The sequence below is a fragment of the Heterocephalus glaber genome, unplaced genomic scaffold (assembly GCF_053883595.1).
Source record: "Heterocephalus glaber isolate CG9 unplaced genomic scaffold, H.glaber_assembly_v1.0 deba00001145, whole genome shotgun sequence".
Classification (NCBI taxonomy): Eukaryota; Metazoa; Chordata; class Mammalia; order Rodentia; family Bathyergidae; genus Heterocephalus; species Heterocephalus glaber.
Genome location: NW_028258202.1, coordinates 437,487 through 460,254, shown reverse-complemented (window position 1 = coordinate 460,254; position 22,768 = coordinate 437,487). Strand labels below are relative to the sequence as shown.

Genomic DNA, 22,768 nt, shown 5'->3' with positions numbered 1-22,768 from the left:
AAATAAAAATAAATAAATAAATAAAAATAAGGGCGGAAAATTTCCCAAGCATGGAAAAACAATTTGACATACAGATAAGTGAGGCATATGGAACTCCAATTAGTCATGATCAAAAAAAAAAAAATCTTCCCCAAGGAATATAATAGTCAAGATTCCAGAAATTCAACACAAGAACAGAATATTAAAAGCTGTGAGAAAAAAGAAATAAATCACCTATAAAGGAAAGCCCATCAGAATCACAGCAGACTTCTCAACACAAACCCTCAAGTCAAGAGCATGGAATGAAGTATTTCAAGCCCTAAAAGAAAACAACCTCCAACCCAGATTGATGTACCCACAAAGCTATCTTTTAAAATTGATGGAGAAATAAGACACTTCCATGACAACACCAAAAAAAAGATCTTCTCGGGCTGGGGATTTAGCTCAGTGGTTCCAGCGCCTGCCTTGCAAGCGCAAGATCCTGAGTTTGATCCCTGGTACCAAAAAAAAAAAAAAAAAAGATCTTCTCTTTAAAAATGAGGCAACAGAGCTGGGCATGGTGGTGCATGCCTGTAATCTCAGCATTTGGGAGGCTGAAGCAGAAGGATCACTGAGAGTTCAAGGGCAGTCTTCATAGTGAGTTCAAGGTCAGCCCAAACTGCATAGGGAGACCCTATCTGGGGGGGGGGGGGAAGCAGGGGGCAATAGCCAAGTATGGTGTCACACACCCATAATCCCCACACCCAGGAGGCCAAGGCAAGAAGATCACCAGTTTGAGGCCAGCCTAGACCAAATAGCAAGTTCAAGGCCAGCCTAAACTACTCAGCAAGACCCTGTCTTAAAAGAGGGGAGGAGGCCGGGGATTTAGCTCAGTGGTTCTGCTGCCTGCCTCACAAGCGTAAGGACCAGAGTTTGATCCCCGCTACCAAAAAAAAAAAAAAAAAAAAAAAAAGAGGGGAGGAGGGGAATAAACTATACAGACTGTATATGTTTTTACATGATTATAGAAAAAGATCTAGAAAAAACAGTGAAAACTATTACCTCAGAACAATGAGAGGGTATACATGCAGGAGTGTACTTTCATATTTTACTTGATATGCTTCTGTATTATTTTTACCACAGGCTCATATTCCCTCAGTTATTTGTGCAACTCAATAAATGTTACAATTAAATATGATGAGAGGACTGTGGCTATAGCTTAGTGGTAGAGCATTTGCCTAGCATGTGTAAGGCCCTGGATTCAAGCCTCACATACACATATAAATTATATATAATCTGTGGTTCATTCATCTATTCATTCACTATTTATTAGGCATCTACTATACGCTGGGTACAAGGGCTACAAAAGGAATAAGACTTCCAAGGATTTCCAGGAATGGTGGCACATACCTGTAACCCCAGCATTCAAGAGGGTTAGGCAGGCAGATTACCATGAGTTTGTGGCCCCACTGAGCTACATCCCCGGCCTGGAAAATGCATTCATTTTGTTGTTGTTGTTGTTGTTGGTACTGGGGATCGAACTCAGGACCTTGCGCTTGCAAGGCAGGCAGCTGAACCACTGAGCTAAATCCCTGGCCCCGGAAAATGCATTTTTAATAAGCACCCCCAGTCAATTCTGATGCAAGAAGCTAGTGCTCGCTTTGGCAGCACATATACTAATGCAAAAAGCTAGAAGATCACACTTTAATTGGTTATTAAAAATATTATAGCTGGGGCTGGGGATTTAGCTCTGTGGCTCTGCACCTGCCTCGAAAGTGCAAGGTCCTGAATTTGATCCCTGGCACCAAGAGAAAAAAAAATTATAACTGGCTGAAGTGGCATGCACCTAGAGTACCAGCTAATCAAGAGGCTGAGGTGGGAAGATCCCTTGAACCTAGCAGTTCAAGGCCAGCAATAGCTACATAGTAAGACCCTATCTCTTTAAAAGAAAAAAAAGGTAGAAAAAGAAAATATCGACAGGATGCTAATTAAGTAAATTTGGTACTATCAGGGAATTTGAAAAAATAGCCAACCCATTAGGTGACTCATTCGCTTTTCAAATCTTGTTATTCTAAACTAATTATGACAGGGTAATTTTAAAAATACAGTATTTCCATGTATCATCAAGGCTATCTTTCTGCTTTTTTTTTTTTTGGTATCAGGAATTGAACTCAGGACCTTGTGCTTCCAAGGCAGGCTTTCTGCTTGTTTTTTTGTTTTGTTTTGTTTTGAGATGGGGGTCTCACTTTTTTACTTAGGCTGGCCTTGAACTCCTCAGCTAAGCAATCCTCTGGCCTCTGCCTCCTGGGCAGCTGGGATTATAGGCTAGCTCCACTGCACTGGCCTCCTCAAGGTTATATTGCTATAGCATTAACAAACCAAAATTCTTGGGCTAAAAAAGCCTAGTGGACATCAAATAATACTTGCTCAGTTCTGACTGGCCCTCCACCTCCTGCAATATACAGGCTTCAATGGGACTTTTGCCTTCAGACTGTTAATAAGCAGATACTGGTGCCTTATAAGATAGATACTGGGGAATAGAGACAATTAGACAGGAACTCCCTTACCCTCTTGCCGACAACTCTATCTGCCTATCTACAACCATACTGAGCTCTGCATTCTCTGTTAACAGGGAGCAAACAGTGTCCCTGCCACTGCCTAAGTACACTATTCCCTTTGTACTTTGCATCTTATCCCTTATAGCCTTCTCAAGGCTGTTACTGCTGCACTTCCAGCACTCTGTGCTGTGTCATTGCTTCCCTCTCTCCTTGACATTCATTCTATCTGTAGACCAGCTTTTCACTGAACTCCAGCTGTCTTGACATCTTGGGTCATTATGAAGTATTTAAAATACAACTTGGGCCGGGGATTTAGCTCAGTGGTGCCACTGCCTGCCTCCCAAGCACAAGGTCCTGAGTTCGATCCCAATACCAAAAAACAAATAAACAAATAAATAAATAAAATACAACTTGGCCCACAACAAAGTCTAGATTTCCTCCCTCAACCTTGTGCCTGTTCAAGTCTTATCCATCTCGAGATGCCGAATCACCCCGCTGCAGACAGGCAGGTCTGCCCATGCCCTACCGAGGTCCTGAGTCGCACAGAACACGCCGAATTAGCCCGCTGCAGACAGGCAGGTCTGTGCACGCCCTAACAAGGTCCTGAGTCGCGTGGAAGACACCGAATCACCCCGCTGCAGACAGGCAGCCACCTGATTCCACACTACAAAGATGCAGAGGACACCAGACCACCAGACCAAGGTACTGAGTCCCACTGTTCCCAGCCCAGAGGTAGGGGCTTCTGAGCAGCCGTCCCACTGCTCCTGGTCCAGAGGAAGGGGCTTCCCAGTCACCATCCCTCCCGCTGCTCCCAGCCCAGAGGAAAGGGCTTTTGGGCCACCTTCTGTCCCGCTGCTCTTGGCCCAGAGGAAGGGGCTTCCAGGCCACCATCCCTCCCACCGCTCCCGGCCCAGAGGGAGAGGCTTCTGAGCCACTATCCCACTGCTCCTGATCCAGAGGAAGGGGTTTCCCGGCCACCATCCCTCTGGCTGCTCCCAGCCCACAGGAAAGTGCTTTTGGGTCACCATCCCTACCTCTGCTCCCGGCCCCTGTCCCACCTCACCCAGCTCAGAGGAGGTAATCCGTGCAGGCGCTAACAGCCCCCAACCCCAGTCGAAATGAGAAAACACATAAATAAGTCTCAAAACTAGACTTTCAGATCACCTACAGCAACCCCAAAGGGAAATGAGATGGAACACTCTGATACTCAACCACCTGGACCCACTGAACTGGCGACAAAAGGGGATCTGGAAAAAATGAAATCAGAAATAATTTCTCAGATAACAGGAGAAATTGTGCCCCTGGTGCAAGACATGATTAATAAATCTAGAGAGGAGCTCAGGAACATGATGGAATCCCAACATAAGAAACAAATGGAATCCATAAAAGAGATGCAAATAGATTTCCAGGACATGAAAAACTCCATTGAAAGTCTACACAGCAGAATGAGCCAATGTGAGGACAGAATTTCAGATATAGAAGATAAGATTGCAATTAGTGACCAGGAAAAGAAAAATTGCTTCAAAATTATAAGGGAACATGAGAAATCAATCCAGCAGCTGCTAGATGATGCAAAAAAGAATAACATAAGACTGATTGGGCTCAATGAAGAAACAGGAGAGAGTGCAGATGACATAAAAAATCTCTTCACATAATCGATAATGTAAAATAGGAAGAAAAGGTCCAAAGGGGTAGGGGTAGTGGGAGGGGCAGAGGAAAGGAAAGAAGGGAAAGGAAAAAATGATGAGAAATGGAAAAAATGGAAATAAAGTCTTTGTAAATAGGGAAGGGTGGAGAGCGTGAAGGGAGGGCTAGGAATGGGGAAAAAATAAGAACCAAGATGCATTATAGAAAGGTTCAATTCCCAATGAGAAATGTAATTGTGTTGTATACCTACAATGTACCAATAAAAGAATTTAATACAAAAAAAAAAGATATTGGTACAGGTACAAATTCCCAATGATGAATGTCATCATATTGCATACCTAAAATGTACCAATAAACTTAATGAATAAAAAAAAAAAATCTCTTCACAGAAATAATGGCAGAAAACTTCCCAAGCAGGGGAAAAGAGCTGGACATACAGAGAAGTGAGGCATATAGGACTCCAAATAGCCTTGATCAAAAAAAATCTACACAGAGGCATATAATTGTTAAGATTCCAGAAACACAACAGAAGAACAAAGTTCTCCAAGCACTCAGAGAAAAGAAACAAATCACATACAAAGGAAAGCCCATCAGAATCACAGCAGACTTCTCAACACAAACCATCAAGGCAAGAAGAGCTTGGAGTGACATATTCCAAGCCCTAAAAGAAAACAGCCTCCAACCCAGATTGATGTACCCTGCAAAACTATCTTTCAAAATGGATGGAGAAATAAGATACTTTCATGACAAAGAGCACCTTAGGAACTTCGTGAATACCAAACCAGCACTCCAAAGAATTTTACACAATAGCCTAGGAACAGACACTGAGGATCACAACCCCAGGAAGCAAAGCAGAATGAACCCATCGGGCATGACAAGAAATTAAATGGAAAGGGGGAGAACCCAACAAAAAGAAAAACTCATGGCAATGACAAGTCAATACGTTTTAGTTATAACCATCAATGTTAATGGTCTCAATTCACCAATCAAAAGAAATAGACTGGCAGAATGGGTCAAGAAGCAAAATCCAACAATATGCTGCATACAAGAAACACACTTCATTCAAAAGGAAACTCATAGACTGAAAGTTAAAGGGTGGAAAACAATACTGCATGCGACAGGAACCCGAAAAAAAGCAGGAGTAGCTATCCTCTTGGAAGATCAAGTAGATTTCAAACCAACACTAATTAAGAGAGACGAAGAAGGACACTACATCCTTGTAAAGGGAAGAATCCAAGAGGAAGAGATGACAATCATAAATATCTATGCACCAAACACTAGTGCACCCAACTATATAAAACAAATATTAACAGACATAAAAAGCCATATATGCACTAATACAATTGTAGTGGGGGACCTCAACACCCCACTGTCACAAATAGATAGATCAACTAGACTAAAAATAAGTAATGAAATACTAGAACTCAATCGAACTCTTGAACAAATGAACTTAACAGATGTTTACAGAGTCTTCCACCCCACAAAATCAGAATACACATTCTTCTCAGCTGCACATGGGGCATTCTCCAAAATAGACCACATACTCACACATAGAACATGTTTAAGTAAGTGCAAAGGAACTGAAGTTATCCCCTGTATATTATCAGACCATAGTGCCAAGAAATTGGAGATCCATAGCAAAAGAAACTCAAAAATTTCATAAACACGTGGAAATTGAACAACACACTTCTGAATAACCAATGGGTCACAGAGGAAATTAGAGAAGAAATCAGACAGTTCCTTCAATTAAATGACAATGACAATACAACATACCAGAATCTATGGGACACAATGAAAGCCGTTTTACGAGGGAAATTCATAGCAGTGAATACGCATATTAGGAAAACAGAACGAGCCCAATTAAACAACCTGATGCTGAACCTCAAGCTTCTAGAAAAAGAAGAGCAGGACAACCCCAAAGCTCATACAAGGGAGGAAATTATAAAGATCAGAGCAGAAATCAATGCAATGGAGACTAAGAGAACAATACAAAAAATCAATGAAGCCAAGAGCTGGTTCTTTGAAAGAATCAACAAAATTGACAAACCTTTAGCCAACCTTGTCAGAAAAAGGAAAGAAAAGGCCCAAATCCATGCAATTAGGAATGAAAAGGGTGAAATTACAACAGACCCAGCAGAAATCCAGAGGATCATCAATACCTACTTCCAGAACCTATATGCCAATAAGATGGACAACATAGAAGAAATGGACAGATCCCTAGATACATATGAATTACCAAAGTTGAATGAAGAAGACCTAAAAATTCTGAACAACCCAATATCAACCAAGGAAATTGAAAATGTAATTAAAAACTTATCAACTAAGAAAAGCCCGGGCTCTGATAGCTTCACTGCTGAATTCTACAAGACATTTAGAGAGGAACTGCTGCCACTACTGTTTAAACTCTTCAATGAAATTGAAAGGGAAGCAATATTCCCAAATTCATTCCTGGAAGCAAGCATCACCTTGATCCCCAAAGCAGAGAAAGACCCAACTGAGAAAGAGAACTATAGGCCAATCTCACTAATGAACATAGATGCAAAAATCCTTAATAAGATAATGGCAAACAATGCAGAAGATCATCAAGAAGATCATACACCCTGATCAAGTGGGATTCATCCCAGGGATGCAGGGATGGTTCAATATACGAAAATCAATTAATGTAATACACTATATCAATAGAGCCAAGGACAAAAACCATAGGATTATCTCCATAGATGCAGAAAAAGCATTTGACAAAATCCAACATACATTTATGATAAAAACCCTACAAAAATTGGATTGATGGTCTCTACCTCAAACTGATAGAAGCCATCTATGAAAAACCAACAGCCAATATCATACTAAATGGTCACAAACTGAAATTCTTCACAATAAAATCAGGAACAAGACAAGGATGTCCACTATCACCACTTCTTGTTCAATATAGTTCTGGAAACATTAGCCATGGCAATTAGACAAGAGAAAGAAATAAAAGGAATAAAGATAGGAAGTGAAGAAGTCAAATTGTCATTATTTGCAGATGACATGATACTCTATATAGAAGACCCCAAGAACTCCACCAAAAGTCTTCTAGACTTAATAACCAAATTCAGTCAAGTAGCTGGTTACAAAGTCAACACATAAAAATCAATAGCTTTCCTCTACACGAATGACAGACTCACTGAGAGAGAAATAGGGCAAATAATTCCTTTCACAATAGCATCCAAAAAACTGAAATACCTAGGAATCATCCTAACGAAAGAAATCAAAGACCTCTTCTCTGAAAACTATGCCACTCTGCAAAGAGAGATTGAAGATGATATCAGAAAATGGACAGACATCCCCTGCTCCTGGGTAGGAAGGATTCATATAGTGAAAAATGACCATACTTCCAAAACTGCTATAAAGATTTAATGCAATTCCAATTGAGATCCCAGCAGCATACTTCGTAGACCTTGAGAAAACAGTCCAAAAATTCATTTGGAACGAGAAGAGACCCAGAATAGCAAAAGCAATTCTAGGTAATAGAGACATGGCAAGGGGGCATCACAATCCCCAACCTGCAACTATACTACAAAGCTACTGTGATAAAAACAGCATGGTACTGGCAAAGAAACAGACTTAAGGACCAGTGGAACAGATTAGAAGATGCAGAAACAACGCCAGACACACTCAGCCATCTCATCTTTGATAAAGGAGCCAAACACCCTCACTGGAGGAAAGATACCCTCTTTAATAAATGGTGCTGGAAATATTGGGCTTCAACTTGCCAAAGATTAAAACTAGACCTATATCTCTCACCATGAACTAAACTAAAATCAAAATGGATTAAAGATCTAAATATTAAAATAGAAACTCTGAACCAGTTGGAACAGAGGTTAGGTAGAACCCTTGAAGACATCAGTGTAGGAAATGATTTTATGAACAAAACCTCAGTTGCCCGTGAACTAGCACAATCAACAAATGGGATCTCTTCTTATTAAAAAGCTTCTGCACAGCAAGAGAAACCACCAGCAGTGTGAAGAGACAACACACAATGTGAGAAAAAATCTTCACCTGCTCTTCCTCAGACAAAGGCCTACTATCTCGAATCTATAAAGAACTTAAAAAGATCAGACCTCCCAAATTTAAAGACCCAATCCAAAAATGGGCATCTGAAATGAACAGACATTTCTCAGACAAAGAAGTAGAAATAGTAAATAAATACATGAAAAAATGTTCAACCTCACTGGTCATTCGAGAGATGCAAATGAAAACAACACTGAGATTCCACTTCACTCCAGAAAGAATGGCTGCTATCATGAAATCAACCAATAACAAATGCTGGCGGGGCTGTGGGGAAAGAGGAACCCTGCTCCACTGCTGGTGGGAGTGTAGCAAGCACTGTGGAAATCAGTATGGAGATACCTCAAAGAACTAGGACTGGAAGTCCCATTTGACCCCGCTCTTCCACTGCTGGGGATCTTCCCCAAAGAATTAAAAGAATCATACCACAGTGATATATGTGCACCCATGTTCATAGCAGCACAGTTTGTAATAGCTAAAACTTGGAAACAGCCCAAATGCCCATCAACTGGAGACTGGATAAAGAAAATGTGGGTTTTTTAATAAAATGGAGTACTACTCAGCCATAAAAAATGAGAAATTAGAGACATTTATAGCTAAGTGGATGCACATTGAGGCAATACTCTTAAGTGAAATAAATAGGACACACATGTGTAAATACTGAATAATTTCTCTAGTGTGAGAAACTGAAAGTGTAAATAAGGACTAAATGTATAATAGGTAATGTGAAATAGGAAGAAAAGGGGCAAAGGGGAAGGAAGTGGGAGGGCTAGGGGAAAGGATAGAAGGGAATGGGATTAATATGAGAAAATGGAAAAATAGGAACAAAATCTTTGTAAATAGGGAGGACTGGAGGAGTTGAAGGGAGGGCTGGGCAAGGGTGAAAAATAAGAACCAAGAGAGACTATGTAAAGGTGCAAATTTCCAATGATGAATGTCATTATATTGTGTGGGGAGCGGTGTCAGCCAAAAAGCTTCATTTTAATTTTACCCTCTGTTATAAATATCCAGGAGACTATGTTATGGGGAACCATGTCTTTGCTAATTCCGATGTTTACCTTTAGAGATTGCCCTGGCAACAAGATGAACCTTCTGTAACCCCATAAAACAAAGTAGCCCCTGAGGGCAAGGAGTGTCTAGAAAACTAGCAAACAAGGAAGCAGGTGTTTTTGGATAAAGGTCATGGTTAATGACCTTACTCACTGAATGTATAAAAGTGAGGTGAAAATAAACTTGCTCGCTCGGTCTTTGTGAGCCCTCCCGTCTCTCTGTTTTTTCTTTCTCAATCCTCACGTCCCCACTCAGGTCTTGTTCGACAGGTTGCGGCCGGACCGCGACAATATTGTATACCTAAAATGTACCAATGACTAGAATGAATAAGCGATAATGTAAAATGGGAAGAAAAGGTCCAAAGGGGTAGAGGTAATGGGAGGTGCAGGGGAAAGGAACGAAGGGAAAGGAAAAATGATGAGAAATGGAAAAAATGGAAATAAAGTCTTTGTAAATAGGGAAGGGTGGAGGGCGTGAAGGGAGGGCTAGGAATGGGGTAAAAATAAGAACCAAGATGCATTATGTAAAGGTACAATTCCCAATGAGAAATGTAATTGTGTTGTATACCTACAATGTACCAATGAAAGAATTTAATACAAAAAAAAAAGTCTTATCCATCTCAGTCAATGCCATCATTCATTCAGTTAAAGTAGACCCAAAACCTAGGAGCTATTCTTTCTTTCTTTTCCTCACCTCCCACATCCCATCTATCAGCAAGACCTGTTGGCTCCACCTCTATATTTCATCTAAGACATAGTATATGTACCTCTTAGAAGAAAAAAAAACACTATCAAACTAAGACATGCTATCAAATGTATATTGAATGCTAATTTCAGCAATGCAAAAAAGATGTTTCAGAAATGATGAACTACTGCCCAGTCACTGAGCCGCCACCGAGCAGCCAGCTGCCTCCCCCTTGGGCTTCCAGCTTTGCTTCCCAGTGATCCATACCCCCACCCCACCCTGCCCACCTTTTCCCACAACCGCCTTCTGCAGGCCATTTCCACCAAGGAAAAAGAATCACATCATATGTCCACTATCCAGAACCTCCACTCTTTCAACCCCTTTGCTGATGGAAGTAAGGGTGATGACCTGCTTCCTGCCAACACTGAGAATTATATCCCTATAAGAATCCCACAGAGAAATGGCAGGAAGACCCTTACTACTGCCCAAGGGATCGCTGATGATTACGATAAAAAGAAACTGGTGAAGGTATTTAAGAAGAAATTTGCCTGCAATGGTACTGTAATCAAGCATCCAGAATATGAAGAAGTAATCCAGCTCCAGGGTGACCAGCGCAAGAACATATGCCAGTTCCTGGTAGAGATTGGACTGGCTAAGGACGATCATGGGTTTTAAGTGCTTGTGGTTCATAGAAGCTTAAGTAAGGATTTCCTTGCAATGAGTAGAAATGCCTTCTGTCCTTTGTCACAAGTTTAAAAACCTCACAGCTTGTACAGTGTAACCATTTGGGGTCCTTTTTCACTTGGACTAGTGTAACTCATGCAATAAACTGAAAAGAGCCATGTTGTCTACTCTGGAAGTCTCTCATTTGAACAGAGGTCACGCAGTATGCACACGGCAGTGTGCAGCCTGAAAAAGCAGTACTGTATATTTCAGCAGGGCACCGAGAACATGGGCAGGTATGTTTGGCCAGGAGCTCTCTTAGCTCCCTCTGCACAGCCCCTGGCCCTAGAAGGTCCCCACCCAAGCAGCCTGGGTGACCCAAGAGCATGGGGTAAGGCAGAGGGGTGGCTGCGCCACTAGAGGAAGCCTTTGGTAGCAAAGAGCCCTTGGTGTCTCACCTACCAGGTGGCAGAACTTGGGCCACCCTCCATCCAGCAAGGTGGTAACACAGACATCCTAGCTAAGGGACATCAAACCCCAGCACACAAAGCCAGGCTGGTGCAGTTAAACTTCTGACAAGGAAACAAATCGACCTGACGTGACCAGTGTAACCGGGGACAGCTTGCAACCCACTCACAGCAGCTGCCCAATGTCATATGAGGTTAATAAACTGGTTTTGGTTTTCTTTCTCTCTTCCAGTTTTGATGTTATGTAATGTATTTAAGCCCTTATTTAAATAAAACTTGTTTCCAGGAAGGAAAAAAAAAATGATTAACTACTGAGCCGGGGATGTAACTCAGTGGTAGAGCACTCACTAGTGTCTAAGGCTCTGGACTGGATCCCTAACAGTGTAAAAATAATAAAATAAAAGCTGGACATGGTGGTGTACCTACAATCCTAGCACTCTGGGAGGCTGAGGCAGGAGGATCTCGTTTTAGTCCAGCCTGGGCAATTTAGTAACTTAGCAAGACCCTATCTCAAAAAAACAAAACAAAACAAAAAAAAGAGCTGGGATGTAGCTCCGTACAAAGGCCCTGGGTTCAATTCCTAGTACCTAAATAAATATAAAGAGAATAATTGGTAAACTATAATATATTGTGTATTCATCTAAGTCTCCCCACTATTAACAACCTACCATAATTTACCATTATTTCCCACCTAGACTTCTACAATATCAAGTTCTTGGGCCTCAATTACAAAAGAATAATTTTCTCCATAGGGCTATTGTGTAAAGTATGTATGTCTATGGGATCATCACTTCTTGTCTATCACAGCATTTATCATATTCCTGTAATTGCTAGCTTCTATGTTTCTTCTCTCACCTCAGATTAGGTAAACTATGTAAGGACTTGGAATTGTTACTTGTTTCACATTGTTCAATAGAGTCAGGACTCATGGCCAGGCATGGTGGTGCACGCCTATAATTCCAGCACTTGGGAGGCTGAGCAGAAGGATCACCACAAGTTCAAGGCCAGCCTGGGCTACATAGTGAGTTCAAGCCCAACCTGAATTACACAGTGAGCCTATCTAAAAAAAAAAAACCCCAAAAAAGTCAGGATTCAACAAACTTGTTGAATGAATAGATGAATGAATCTCAAAAAATTATTCCAAGAATCCTTTTTATTTATTAGCTTCTAATCTCCCTCATAAAATCTCAAATTCTGGAAGGATTTTTGCCTACTAGGTCATACTAAGTAATTAATTACCTCCATGTAAAACTTTTAATTATACATATACAACCATCTAGGTGAAGGTTTGAAGTACAGAGTCAACCAAAAGTTAAAAAATATTGAATCTTTTCTGCATTAATGAAAACACATGCCCAGATCACAGGAAGTCATAATTCCAACTTGCACCTTGGGTAGGTGTAGCAACTGGCAGGTTGTTGTCCAACCTCAAGAACCACCTCCAACCACAGTCTGTGATCTGATCTTTGTACCTGAAGCTTCAGAAACTAAAGTTTATCAACCTTTCATCAGATGCTAGAGGCAAGTAACCAATTCACAAGGGCCTGACTAAGAAATCAGTGACTATTTACCTCTCAGAACCACTAGTGTCAACCATTTCTTTTTATTACTTGTTAAGATGTATATTTTTTGAGGTTGGTTTGCTGTATTCTTTTGCTACTATTTCCCACTATTTTGCTACTTTTCCCCACTATTTTGACAACTATCATGAAATGGTGTTTACCAGATAGTTTGTAAAAGAGGCGTGAATAAGAAATTTTGTCAGTTTCTCCATTAGTCACACTTCCCAGAGACAAACAACATATCTTATCCTTCTACAAAGCTCTTAAGTTAGTATATTAGTCAGTGTTACTGTTAAGAGTACACAGAGCTCTCATCACATTTTTTCGATGAACCATAATTTATTCAACTAGACCCTTAGGACATCTAAGCTCTTTTGAAAGTTTAGCTATTACAAATAAATGCTGGCTCTCCTACAAACCCACCAACACTCGGCATCATCTATCTGGAGTACATAGTGAGTTAAAGGTCAGCCTAAACTACATAGTGAGACCCTATCTCAAAAAAAAAAAAAAAAAGTAAAATCAGAGGTTCCATTTAACCCAGCTATTTCCCTTCTTGGTATCTTCCCAAAAGAATTAAAAGCATTGGGCTGGGGATTTAGCTCAGTGGTTTCGCTACCTGCTGTGCAAGTGCAAGGACCCAAGTTCAATCCCCGGTACCAAAAAAAAAAAAAAAAAAAGAATTTAAAGCATCATACCACAGGTTTATAGCAGCACAATTTATAATAGCTAAATCTTAGACGCAGCTCAAATACCCATCAACAGATGAAAAGACAAAGAAAATAAGGATAAACTTTAGTCATTTGTAGGAAAATGGGTGCACCTCGAGACCATAATTTTTTTGTTTTTGTTTTTTTGGTGCCAGGGATCGAACTCGGGACCTTGCGCTTGTGAGGCAGGCACCGGAACCATTGAGCTAAATCCCCGGCCCTTGAGACCACAATTTTAAGTAAAAGAAATAAGATACACAAGTTTAAATATTGCATTGCTTCTCTTGTACAAGAAACTCTAAGGGCAAAAAAGGAGCAAAATGGAGGATAGATATTGAGAAGTAGAAAGAAAATGTTCAAATGGGAAGGGGAATGGGGGGGGATTAAAAGCTGACTATGGTGGTGCAAGTGTGTGATCCCAGCACTCAGGAGGCTGAGGCAGGGGGATTGCCCTGAGTTCAAGGCCAGCCTAGGGTACATAGTGAGTTCAAGGCCAGCCTGAACAACATAGTGTGACCCTGTCTCAAAAAAGAAAGGAAGGAAAAAATGGAAACAAAACTTCTGTCAATGGGGAGGGTAGAAGCGTTGAAGGGAGGGGAAAGGGATGGGAAAAAAATTGTACAGGTACAAATTCTCTATGATGAATGTGAGCACTATATATGGCAAATATGTACCAATAAAAAATTTAAAATAAAATTATTTCTAAAGTTCTTTATAAATTAAAATACCCTTTATCATACATAAAGCAAATATTTTTCCAGTTTTTTATTTGCCATCTTTAGGCCTTTTATTTGATATTAAACTCAGAAAACTTTCCTATTCCAAAATTATTAGAAACAAGATTCATGTTTTTTTGCAGGATTTTTAGTGGCTTCATTTTTTTGGTTTTTAAATATTTGATTATGTGAAATTTATTTTGATATATGTTACACATTAAGAAGCCAACTCTTTTTCCAAGTGGCTGGCTAATTATCCTCAAATTTTCTATTGATTAATCCATCTTTTCCCCACTGATCTTAAATATCATTTTTATCATTTTTATCATGAGCTAAATTTTCATATGTATTAGATTCTTATGCAGACTTCTCTGTTCTATGGTTTGTACTTTTCTCCATATTATATACTTACATGCTTGTTTGTGAGAGAGGAAAACCGAGCAGTGCTCTGGAAGAGAGACAACTTAGAAGAGACAGCTATTTTCAAATAAGTCCTGCAGCTGGGCTCAGTGGTATACACCTGCAGTCCCAGCTACCCAGGAGGCTGAGGCAGGAAGATCAAAAGTACAAGCCCAAATTGAACAATTTAGTGAGACCCTGTCTCACAATAAAAAGTAAAAAGGGCTAGAGGCACAACTCAGTGGTAAAGTATCCCTGGATTTAACCCCTAGTATCTAAAGGGGAAAAAAATAAAACAAAATTTAAAAAATACTCCATCTAGGTCTCTCAAGAGGTCAGCACCATCAACAATGGGTTAGAAGTTATGTAACAGCAGGTCTGAATTTCATCAGAACAAATAACTTTCTAGAAATTATACACATTTGCTGGGGATTTAGCTCAGTGGTTCCGCCGCCTGCCTCGCAAGCGCAAGGTCCCAAGTTCAATCCCCAGTACCAAAAAAAAATAAATAAATAAATAAAATGAATTTATACAGATTCAATAATGCATTGTATTGCTTCATGGAGTTGTAACTGCCAGGCCCCTAACAGAAATATTACACAGAAGACTCGTGCATTGTAGAGGAGGCTGGACTCTAGATTCTCAGATCCTTCTTTACAATTCTCATTTTAAGATTTAACCAACTTGGGCTGGGGATTTAGCTCAGTGGCAGGGTGCCTGCCTTGCAAGCACAAGATCCTGAGTTCGATCCCGGTACCAAAAAAAAGATTTAACCAACTTATATACTCTGTGGATTCTAAATAAAATAAACATATCTTTTTCTTTTTTTTTTTTGTACTGGGGATCGAACTCAGATCCTGCGCTTATGAGGCAGGCGGTGGCACCACTGAGCTAAATCCCCTGCCCAACATATCTTTTTTGAAAAAGTTGTTTCACTGAAAGTAAGGCTAAACTAAGAAAAATTTAAAATAAACTGAGAAAATGGAATTTTTCAATTCTCACCAGTCCTTATCCTGAGTATATGATGGGCCAGCTTGGTAAAGCTTTTCTTTGGACTTGTCCATTTCTGTAGTCAAGACAAAGATATACATAAGAAAATCATTAACTGAGAACCAATGAGACATTTCTATATTCTGCATTTATCTTTGGGCAGTTTCTTTACCCTAATTTAAAGCTGAAGCTTTACTCTGAAATGAGAGGCTTTTTTTTGCCCCCTCCCCCAAACTGGCAATTGAACCAACATCTTCACAGAGCTACATTCCCAACCTTTTTTATTTCTTAATTTTGAGACAGGGTCTTCTTAAATTGCCCAGGATGGGCTCGAATTTGCTATCCTCCTGCCTCAGCTTCCCAGTGTACTGCAATTACAGGAATGCACCACAACCTGTGGCATGAGAAGCATTTTAAATTTGTTTTATTAGAGGCTTCCTCTGGGTGAAAAAACTAGAGAAGCCCTGGCGATGGTGCTCGCCTACAGTCCCAATATTAAAGAGGCTGTGGCAAGAGAATTGCTTGAGCCCAGAAGTTCATAACAAATAAAACCCCTCATCAGGGCCGGGGATTTAGCTCAGTGGTACCCACACCTGCCACACAAGCGCAAGGTCCCGAGAGTTAGAGCCCTGGTACCCGGCCCCCCAAAAGGCTCTAAAAACCCCTCCTCAAAAAACACCCCTAGAGAGGGCCAGTGATTTAGCTCAGTGGTGCTGCCACCTGCCTCACAAGCGCAAGGTCCTGAGTTTGATCCCAAATACCACAAACACACACACACACACACACACACACACACACACACACACACACACACACACACACCCCAGCCCTAGAGAAACAAAGCCTATCACCTACCCCAACCTGCCTCACCAGGGTTCTTTGCAGATTAATCAGAAAAGTCCAAAGCAAACAGTGGCCCCTAAAGTTATTTCATATGCTACGCCTTAGGGAGGCAGCAAAGACATTCGTTAACCCACGTTAGATAAAAAATTTTCCTCTCAGTAAAGCTAATAATTTCCTAACCTCTATTCAGTCCCCTCACTCCCAAAGCGATTCCAATTCCCACATCCCCAGCCGATCTTCCCCAAAGAAATTTTCCACCGCCTATCGGGCGTCAACTCCTTCACCCACCCCTCCCCCCGCCTCACTACTACACGTCCTTATTCCGGACTCTAATCCAGTCATCCAGTCTTTCTAGGCCGTCCCTTCACTGCCGTTCCAGTACCTCTTCAATCCAACCTCCACCTATTCCCTCCCACCCTTCCACCCGTGCTTACTTCTGCTGCCCTCCTGTGGCCGGCCAGCCATGGGGTGAGATGCGAAGAGTGATGTGGAAGTGTTCAGGCTTCCATCAATCAGGCCTCAATCCACCACCCTTCCCCCACCGCTGGCCCACAGCCCAACCTCCACAGGTCTCGCTCCCAGCGCCCTCAAGCTCTGTCCAGCTTCTCCCCTACCCCCAACTCTCACCTCCCACATACCGCTACTCAGCCTTCAACACATCAGCATCCCCACACCCCAGCAAAACCTTTGCTCACTGTAACTTCCACCTCAACTTGCTAGCGGGTCCTCTGGGGGTCAGGCCTCGACCACTCTCACTCCTCCCCCATTTATCCCTACTTCCACCCCACCTCATCAGCAGGTTTTTTCTGCTCGTCTCCACACCAATACACACCTAAGCCCCCATCCCCTACACCGGCCTCAAGGCGCTGCCGAGAACCACCCCCTGAACGCTCCACTCACGCCCCCACCGGTATCTTTACCCCCCACACCATTCCCCATCTATGCCATTGCAGGTCTCCCTTTTTAAAAAATGTTAAACATGGGGCCGGGGATTTAGCTCAGTGGTTTCGCCGCCTGCTGCGCAGGCGCTAGGACCCAAGTTCGATCCCCAGTACCAAAAAATAAACGTCCCAGTACTGTAGCTTTATCTTGGAGGGACAAGGGAAAACAGGCTAAGTACCTGTCCCAAGGCTGACGGAGCAGTCAGTCCGAGGTTAGGTGTGGTCCTCATTTTACTTAAACCTGCTCAACTGACACCCATCTCAGCCCACCAGTCACTTAGCTGCTGTCGTGTCTCTGGTGTGGCGGTTGGCAGCTCACTCGCAGCGGAGGTTGGAGGTATGCGAGATCCTCAGCAACTGCAGGGGACGCCGGGCTCACAACCTTTTATAAAGCCCAGACCCGAGGGGGGCTGGGATAGAAACTGAAGTGGTCCCGCCCTCCCTGTACCCACCTAACCATAAGGAGGTCGCAACGCAAATTTGAAGTTTACCCTATGAACGGTTATGAACTAAAATTTCCATGCCGTCACACTGCTTCCGGTGTGAGATCAGTCGCTTCCACAAGTTGTCACACATGCCATTTTGATAGAGCTCAGGGACCCCGATTCCGTGGTTAAAGGTCTCTAAATTACCTTTTTGAGTGATAAAGAAAAACCAAACCAAGTCCTCCCTTAACGTTTTGTGCCTGTGAGAACTTGGATAAGTGAAAGTTGTTCCTAGCTTGAATTGCCCAAACTGCGAATCACTTGTCAGCCCTGGAAACTACGTGGAGCTAATGGGGGAGGGCCACCCTAGCTAAGAGCGCGGCAGCAACCTAAGATGGCCTAGAATCACTGAATTAGGAAGTTCACTTCTAGAACCGTCAGATTCCTAGAGATAAACACTTGATTATTTGTGTTTTGGCACTCACCCCAAACACAAAGAAAAGCAAATGGAAGTTAATGTCTTTTTTTAGATTGTGCCCTTCTTTCCACAACCCATACATTTCATAATTTAACTATTTGGCCAACCCAATATAAATAAATCATCCCAGTGTTTGATAGTTTTATTGTGATAGGCATTGTTCCAAGTGTTTTATGTGAATTAATGTGGTTTTTTTTCCTGGTACCAGGGATCAAACTCGGGACCTTGTGCTTGCTAGGCAAGCATGGTGCCACTGAGCTAAATCCTGGGCCCTGGATTTATTAATCTTTTTTTTTTTTTGGTACTGGGGATCCAACTCAGGACCTTGCACTTGCGAGGCAGGTGCGGCGCCACTGAGCTAAACCCCCGGCCCTGGATTTATTAATCTTTACAGTGATGCTTTAAAAAGTAGGCAATAGGGCTGGGGATGGAGCTCGGTGGTGCCATGCCTGCCTCATAAGTGTAAAGTGCTGAGTTTGATCCCTGGTACCGCAAAAATAAAGATAGATAGATAGATAGATAGACAGACAGACAGACAGACAGACATAGATAGTAGTGAAAAAGCCAGGTATGCTGGCATGTCCCTGTCATGCCAGCCATTCTGGAAGCTGAGGCCTGGGCAACATAGCAACACCTATGTGTTCAACTAAAAAAGAAAGGACTTAGTGCTCTCATTTTAAGAGATCATATGATTAGAAAGTATCAGACCTGAGATTCAAACTCCAACAATGCTAACTCCAAAACTCCTTATGCACCTAACTGTTTACATATATAAAGGTACTTTTGAGTTGATGGGGTATGGGATAAAAGGAGATGTTCATTAATATTATCTAATAACCAACCTGCAAATGAAGCCTCCTCCTGTGTAAGTCTTCTTCATAAAAAGGGAATTACGGGGCCGGGGATTTAGCTCAGTGGTTCCGCCACCTGCCTCGACAGCGCAAGGTCGATCCCCAGTACCAAAATAAATAAATAAATAGGGGATTATGTAACTATGCCTTAGAGGTTTGAACAAAGACCCTAAATGTTACATATTAAGACATATGCTTCAAACAAGAGTGGGTTAGGATTTGAATAGAATCTAAAAGCACTTTATGCCTAGTAGCATGGTGGTACATGCCTGCAATCCCAGCACTCTGGGAGGCTGCCAGGAGGATTCCAACTTCAAGCTCATGCGGGGCAACTTAATGACTCACTAAGAGCCTGTCTCAAAATAAAAAATAATAAAAGGGCTGGGACTGTAACTCAGTATGAAGGCCCAGGGTTCAATTCCCAATATCTCAAAAAAAGTTTTTTTTAAAGGCAGTTAGTTCAGAGGTTATACAGTGTAAGTTTATTCAAAACATGCAAACAAGTCCCTTAGACTAAAGGAAGAAGCTGAAGTAGATGGACACCTTTCTTCCCATACTCTTTCAGGAAACCAATGAAGACAAGCTGGAAAGTAAATCACCTAAAATTTTATTGAGAACAAAATTTCCCCTCTTATCTCTGAGAAAACTGGCAGCCAAATAATTTGTCCAAGACTCCTAATACACTGAAATCCTCCTCTCCCCTGTGGCTGAGTTTAACCACTTCACAAATCAGCAAGAAAATTAACTTTGCTCCAAAATGCAAAAAAAAAACCACAAAAAAACCCAAATAGTCCACACAAAGAATGAGGCCTCAAGAGTAAATGAGGACACAGTGGTCATAAGCAAAAGTAGAACAAATATCAATGGTTCTTTTAGGTGTCTTCTTAAAGGATCAAATACCAATCCCACCCCTCCATCAGACTTGGTTGAATAAACAAAAAATTCTTAGTATTACAACTATAGTAGGAAAATCTGTCACATTTGTTTGTACCTGTTCAAATGTAGGTTTCACCATGGATGCCCCCATTATTCTGTTCAATATTTACAATAATCAGCCATATTAAGGGGAAATCATTTATTATTTAAAGACTGCAAGACAACATCTGAATTCCTGTAGCACAATTTAAGTGTTTTACTTTTTTGATAAAGCAGAGTATAATAGAAAAAAAATTAGTTTCCAGTAATGTCTATATCTCTATTCAGAATTAAGTCTTCCAAAGACATATTACCTGGGAATAAAAGCCTGTTACAATAAGCGAAGCTTTAACCAGAGCGGCTACTTTTCGTGCCAGAAAAGTTCATCCCTATAGGAGGAAAGATGTGCTATGTAAAACAGCTGTAAGGCTACAGCCTTGAGGGCATTGGAAGTATAATATCCTATTTCACAATGAGCAGCTCAGTGAACTTCACATCAGTTTATCAGCAACCTTGCTAGCAATCTTAACTGATATCTCAATCAGATAAAAAATAAACTGAGAAATCCCTTAACCGATGTTTCTTGATTTACACTGTTGAAAGGTACACAGTTCATTAACATGTAATTCTGAAGCAGAATTACATTTAAGACTCCTTACTCAGATTTTGGTTAGCAGTAATAATCTTTCAGAAATTCAAGTTCTTATTATTCAATAATTTGTCAGCCAGGATACATTCAGGCAACAGCTGCAACTACAGAATAGGTGCACTGCCTCAGAGCTTTGGAAAGACATTATTATCTAGAACACTACTAGCAGACAAAAAATTATCTGTGACTTGATATCATAAGTACAGTACAGCAAGACAAACATATTTTCATATGTTGGCTTAAGCCTCAAGCCTCTGACCCTTTATGAAATTTGATAACTTTATTCCTATGGTTTTTGATACCAAAAACTCAAGCTGCTAACAAGCCTAATTTGCACTCCATACCAAGTAATATTGTAGTTGGCTACAAATGAGGCTGAATCCATACAGACTTCAAAACCAAGTCCAGAAGACAGTTATTATATAATACCCTAAAACAAAGTCTGGAAAATAATTAGTTTCATACATAGATGGTCCTTCAGTGATTTTACCTGTAACACATTTTTCAATGAATGTTACTTAATGTAGTGAAGATAACTGTAACTTACTGATCAAATATTTGAATACTTATACTTACCTGGGATTTCATTTCTGCTGAAAGAAATAGGAAGAACAGGACTCACTTTAAAAAAAAAACAAACTTTAGAAAGGAAGGTAAAAATCTTATCACACACTATCATTTGTGGAAGCAGCAGAGAAGAGGCAGTCAAGGATAAAACACTGGTGAAATAGGTCAAAATTAAGCAAAAAAACCAAAAAACAAAACAAAAAAACAATATTCATATATTCATCAATGACAGTACCACAACTGTGCCCTTCATAATTAGTAAATTACTCCTAAGAATTTTCATTTGGCACCAGGTGATGTGTTTAAGAGAAACACTCTGGGATGTTTTGAATCAGACATGATTTTGTTAGCTTAGTTACAGGAGAATTTTTAAAGGGAGTGAGGTTGAGGAGAGAAGGTAATAGGAAATAAGACCAGGAAAAATCTTGAGTCATCATTTAAACCAACAAAGCATAGATAGCTCCAAATATCAGGTCAGACACTAAAATGACTGATATAGGCTCAAGTGGTTTATAAAACCTATAAAAAGACTACACCAGCAAAGTCCTCCTTAATCTGTCAGTTTAGAAACTAAAAAAGGGAGCAACATTTTAGCTTAAAACCTTATCTCAAGAGAATCAAAAACATTTCACATGATAAAAATACCTGAAACCAAATATTTTTAAAAGCTCCAAACCCAAAAATATAAAGGAAAAAAAAAAAAAGACTAATTCAGAAGACTCAATCCATGGAATCACAAAAAGGCTGGACAATCTGTATCTCCCCTCCACAATAACCATCCCACGGAAGACCAAGGGAGATCAGACCTTCCAGCCCTGGTTGATGCAGAATCTGGAGATTCCTTGTGGAACAGCATTTTCCCATCTCTTGTGTTTCTCCCTACTGTGCAGGAAGCAAGTCTGGCTGTGCTATTCTATTACCATTATATATCACCCATCTGCAACATGGTACTGTACAGATAAGTAAAAAGTATGTTATCACTTAGTTCTCTTTCCCCCAGAAGGTTGAGGTTCAGGTATAGGGGTAATTCTCCTGTACACAGTCTTTATTAGGCTGACTCAGTGACTTCAACAGGCTTAATCATGTGGTCAGGTTTGTTGCCAGCTGCATAATGCTCCCACATCTGCAGATAGAGCCGCTCTAGTTCCATTGTGTATTGTTTGGTGTTGAACAGAGGGCTAGATATTCTCTGCTTCCAGACTTTGCCACGTATTTTCTTTAGGCTGGGTAATAAAAAGAGAATCAAATTTACAAATCAGAGCAGAAACTCAGAACTAGACTATTAATACCTAGTCACCTTTGTGGCAAAATAGATGAACAAAGTTCACAATATTTTCTTTTCTGATTAACGCTTGTTACCTCATGTTGAAAAAGGGAAGAGTTGGGCTGGGGATTTAGCTCAGTGGTTTCGTCGCCTGCTGCGCAAGCGCAAGGACCCGAGTTCGATCCCCGGTACCAAAAAAAAAAAAAAAAAGACAATGAAAAAGGGAAGAGTCATAGCTAATATAATGCTAATACTATTAAGTATCATAAATCCACATCCTCTGAAAAACTTTAGTTCTTTCCTAAACAAGTAATCTAAAGGGTAACAATACTCTCTCCATTTCAACCATTAAAATAAAAACAAGAATTAGCAATGGTACATGAC

General features: G+C 40.9%; 2 protein-coding genes and 1 pseudogene across 4 annotated transcripts in view; 1 reads left to right on the top strand and 2 right to left on the bottom strand.

Moving 5' to 3' along the window:
* Gcna (germ cell nuclear acidic peptidase) overlaps window positions 1-17,421 on the bottom strand; it is a 39,998-nt gene extending 22,577 nt beyond the window's left edge. The window contains 1 exon segment of the mRNA XM_087210535.1: window positions 15,464-17,421. Within this exon segment, the coding sequence (XP_087066661.1) occupies window positions 15,464-15,600 (137 nt within the window). The 5' untranslated portion in view covers window positions 15,601-17,421.
* On the top strand, window positions 10,290-10,619 carry LOC106008484 (eukaryotic translation initiation factor 1 pseudogene; annotated as a pseudogene).
* Window positions 17,422-20,049: 2,628 nt separating the features above from the next.
* Window positions 20,050-22,768, bottom strand: part of Ogt (O-linked N-acetylglucosamine (GlcNAc) transferase) — a 49,291-nt gene continuing 46,572 nt past the window's right edge. For 2 of the 3 annotated variants that reach the window (XM_087210532.1, XM_087210533.1), the window contains exon 23: window positions 20,050-22,343. In XM_087210532.1, the coding sequence (XP_087066658.1) occupies window positions 22,169-22,343 (175 nt within the window). In that variant the 3' untranslated portion in view covers window positions 20,050-22,168. Of the gene's footprint in view, window positions 22,344-22,479; window positions 22,577-22,768 lie in introns of all 3 variants that reach the window. The other variant, XR_015451043.1, reaches the window with a different exon arrangement.